This window comes from Suricata suricatta, chromosome 11 (genome assembly GCF_006229205.1).
Source record: "Suricata suricatta isolate VVHF042 chromosome 11, meerkat_22Aug2017_6uvM2_HiC, whole genome shotgun sequence".
NCBI lineage: Eukaryota > Metazoa > Chordata > Mammalia > Carnivora > Herpestidae > Suricata > Suricata suricatta.
The window spans coordinates 14,545,315-14,549,643 of NC_043710.1; the positions used below are offsets into that span (position 1 = coordinate 14,545,315).

Below are 4,329 nucleotides of genomic sequence, written 5' to 3' on the forward strand. Positions count from 1 at the left end.
GAAAATTTGTGCTGAAGAGTGGATACAAGATCCCACCCAGGCTATAATTACCAAATTGCTGCAGACGTACCGGCTCATGATGGTTGTGTATCTTAGGGGCTTACAAATGGCAACATAGCGATCAAAAGCCATGAGGATGAGCACAAAGATTTCCATGCACCCAAAGAAATGGGCTGCAAAGAGCTGAGTCATGCACTCATTGTAGGAAATGGTCTTCTGCTGAGAAAGGGCATCCACAATCAATTTGGGAGCTGTGGTTGTAGAGAAGCAGGCATCAGCAAAAGACAGATAGAATAGGAAGAAGTACATGGGACTCCCAAGAGTCCTGCTTATTTTAATAGTTACTACAATGAGAAAGTTCCCCAACAGTGTTGCAAGGTAAAGAATCAAGAAGACCCCAAATATTGCCTTCTGCTTTTTTGCATCCTGTGTCAACCCAAGGAGAATGAATTCAGTAACGCTACTATTCATCACAATACTAGGGGCTGCAGGTAAGGGGCAGTTGATGACAAAGGCTGAATCTGCAAAGAGAAGAAAAGAAATGACATCTTCGGAAGTCTGGTAGCCTGAAATCTGAATTCCTGCTTTTGCTCCATGTTATGATTGCTCAAACTGCCTTCAATACTCTATGAATCTTTGTAAATCTGCAGAAGCCGAAGCCTTTCCAAGATCTATCAGTTGATTCAGAAACCAACTGCATTGGATCAAAGCTTTCGCAATTGGGGAATAAAAATTAAAAGTCCTCAAAATATTATGATTCTTACCAAGATTGAAAACTACAGAAATTGAACTTTCCTTGGGCAAGTGAATGAACTGACTCGGAATTTAGCTTTCATATGAAAAATAGAGTGTAAATATTTGCCTTACCTGATCCTGAGTTTCCTTAAGATATAAAGATTGTTTATGCACACACATATACCCATATATTTCATGTGTTATGATTTTATCTATGTGCTTTGAAATCTAGAAAATATTATTCCACTATAATCTAGCACTCATATTGTTGGAGAATCCCTCTGGAAGAAAATATTCTCAGCTCAGCTCTCTCATTTTTTGGGTCTTGAATCCTTCATCTCTGACCCCACCAGTATCTTGGATGAAACATGCTTTACAAAAATCTATTTTGACAATCATTTACTTACAGCTTTCGTGTTCGATGTCAGGCTTAGTGATGTCATTATATAAGAAATGACTGATAACTTTGAGTTTGGCATAACTGAGGGAAAAAGTTTACCCTCTTGATTATAATGTTGGACTAAACTTAAGAATTTTAAGCATGTCTACCTATGTATCCAACATGCTCTAAAAATTCCTCATGATGTCTATAATCTAAATAGTGCTTTTACCTATAGATGTTCATTTTACCCTGAATTTGACAGAATACTTATAAAATTTCATCTGAAAATTATCCCATAATTCCAACTTACTATGTTATGAGTGTTCTATTTCAAGTTCTTCTTTATTACATATGTTGTTTGTCATTGAAATCATCATATATTGTCATTTTGTATCCTAATTTTGACTTGGAATTATTGTAACACTTCTGACCATGTTATTGTAATTTTCATTAGTTTAATTAACTTAATTTTGTGACATTGTATACATTTGTATAAGTGGCATCTATTGGACCATTTTTCCTTTGAGATATTTATATTGCTTCCAATTTTGGCTCACATACATAACAACTTAAAATAAATTCCCAAGTATGATATTGTTGTCCCAAATTCTAGAGATTACCATTGCTATTAATAATTATTAAAAGCATTTCTCAATATTTTGCATCCATCTATTAACTATATTTTATGACTAAATAATTCATGATTATAATTAATTATTTGAAGCACACAGAAGAATGAAATAAAATTAAAAACTATCTCCAAATTATACAAACTATAATCCTCCTCTCCAGAAATAACTACTTTTGGTTTTTTCATATGTTTCATATGTTTCATATGTTTCATAGAAACATTCTATAAGTATATTTATGTGTGTATCTCTGTATCTTTTTACTATACACAAATATGGTCAATATTTCAAGTTGATGATTTCCACAAAAGCTAATGAACATGCAAACAAACAAAAAAAGTTATTTTATGACATGATCTTATTTTCCTATTTGGATAATAGAAAAATAATTGTACTTTGTTATATGCATACACATTTTTATCACCAACCAAATTTTACATTTTTACTACATTTTAATGAAAATATTGTCCTTCTGAGAACTTTTTATCATTGTTCTGTTCACATTTTGCATTCTTGATATCTTATCTGGGATGACTATTCATCTAGAAATATAACTACATTTCTTGGTCAGGAACACACTTGCTGCAGTCAGATGTCTTGGGTTCAAATCCCAACACCGCTATTTACTCCCTGGGGAAAGCCCCTTTAAACATAAGCATGGTTATTCTGCACATAAAATGAGGGGAAAAACAGCTCATAATAAGTGAGAACTATGTATGTCCCAACCTCTGCTACTTTCTCTATATGATTTTACTTTTTCCCTTTTTCTGTGACTTTTTTCTTTTCTTATAGTCCAACCTCTCAATTTCCCCATTCTAATTTCATATTTTTTTCAAATTATTTTAAAATTGTACTCCCTATTCCCATGTCTCATAATTCCATGATTATCTTTCATTTTAAATATCAAATCACAATATTCTGAACTTATCATAAAGAATGGGCAACATACTCGTTGTTGCTAATAATTTTTGATTTTTAAGATACACGTAGATGAAACCATTAATTATGTAAAAGAATTTGTAACTGGTATTAGAAGAATAGAAACCAACTGCAGAGAGAAGAGTAAATATTCCTAAAGGATAGATTGGTAAGTGAAAAACTTGGGATTATGTTAGGAGATGAACTATAGCCTTAACTGATGAAAGTCAGATTCTGAACCAGGTTCCCTGAGATGCAAGCATCCTAAAGCAGAGCAGAGGGACAGGTTAGCACCGGGACAGAGCATGAGGCTGAAGCTGCACCACCGGGATTCACCCGCCACCCGCTATGCAGCATGGTGCCCTATTACACAAGTCCCCATATCTCTGTGCTTCACCATCTGCACCCTTAAACATGAAGAGTAAAATAATCTACTTTTTAGGGTTTCTATGAAGGCTAAATAATTCAGTATGTACAACACATAAGAGATGCAGGTATGCAGCACCTGTGATAAGAATACTTTCTTCATTATGATTATTTGTATCAACTTTCCATTATGATTATTAAAATTATCAAGATATTAATCTGCCTCATTCATTTACCCACACTATAGCTGCACAACTGTTTAACACAATGATTTCCTTCTCTGAGTGGCAGAAATGGTCTCAGCACTGTGGATCTTGCTGATTTGCTCATGGTGACCAGGAGCTGGGAATGACAACTCCAAACATCTTTAATAAACACTAAAAATCAAACGCAAAGTGCATAACACCTTCACAACATGCAGACCATGAGGAAAGGAAAGTGCAAATAAAACAGTCCCTTGGTTGTAAAGAGTTTGTGATCCAAAGATATAAAAATCAGAGGGGTGAGATCATTTGACATGAAATCAAACCACAGTTTTACTGAAGATGGTGGAGCAAATAGAGAAGATCAAAATGAATCCTCTCGTTTAGACAGATCAGAAAGTCATAGTAGAAAGACTTGGAAAAGTAAACTTTCCTCTCTGCCAAATGCCATGGAAGCCAGGTTATGAAGTTTGATTATATTTTTGCAGTCAAGGATGAAATTTGGAGATAAACAAGATATTAGAGCTAATTTTATTAACATGTATTCATCACCTAAGAATAAAATCATTCAACTGTTTAACAAAATTTAGTCATCTGGTTTTTCTAAATTTAGTCTGGTTGGACTTTGACCTTATCTGTGATGAGGTGCCTGCTTCCTTCAAGATGTCAGAGCTGCACTGAAGACATCCGTCTTTGTACCCCCTGCACTTAGAAGCTCAATGGAGGGCATACAGGTGGATGCACTGCAGCCCCAACAGAATGAAGACTGGCCCTGGGGGCGCCCAACTATGACTCACTGGTGGTTTCAGACCTGTCACTTCCAGTCTCAGAAAAAGATCAGAAGTGCTCACTCTCAGCTGTGGGGGGCAGGGAGGAGGCTGCTATAATCACACACCTCCCCTCAGCTTTAATAGGATCAATTTTGTAGTTGTTGCTTTTGACTTTGTCGTAGTTGCTGTTAACATTTATTATTTATTAGAGCAGTGTTACATCCACAGCAACACTAAGACACAGGTACAGAGATTCCCCATATGGTCCCTAACCCCATACAAATATCACCCCTGCCATTATCAACATTGCCCACTAGAATGGCACA

At 35.5% G+C, this 4,329-nt stretch overlaps 1 protein-coding gene across 1 annotated transcript in view; it reads right to left on the reverse strand.

Moving 5' to 3' along the window:
• LOC115272455 (olfactory receptor 4C11-like) overlaps positions 1-4,329 on the reverse strand; it is a 6,919-nt gene that overhangs the window by 1,639 nt on the left and 951 nt on the right. The window contains exons 2-3 of the mRNA XM_029915529.1: positions 3,267-3,407; positions 5-521 (exon numbers count right to left, since the gene is read on the reverse strand). Of these exons, the coding sequence (XP_029771389.1) occupies positions 5-521; positions 3,267-3,407 (658 nt within the window). The remainder of the gene's footprint in view (positions 1-4; positions 522-3,266; positions 3,408-4,329) is intronic.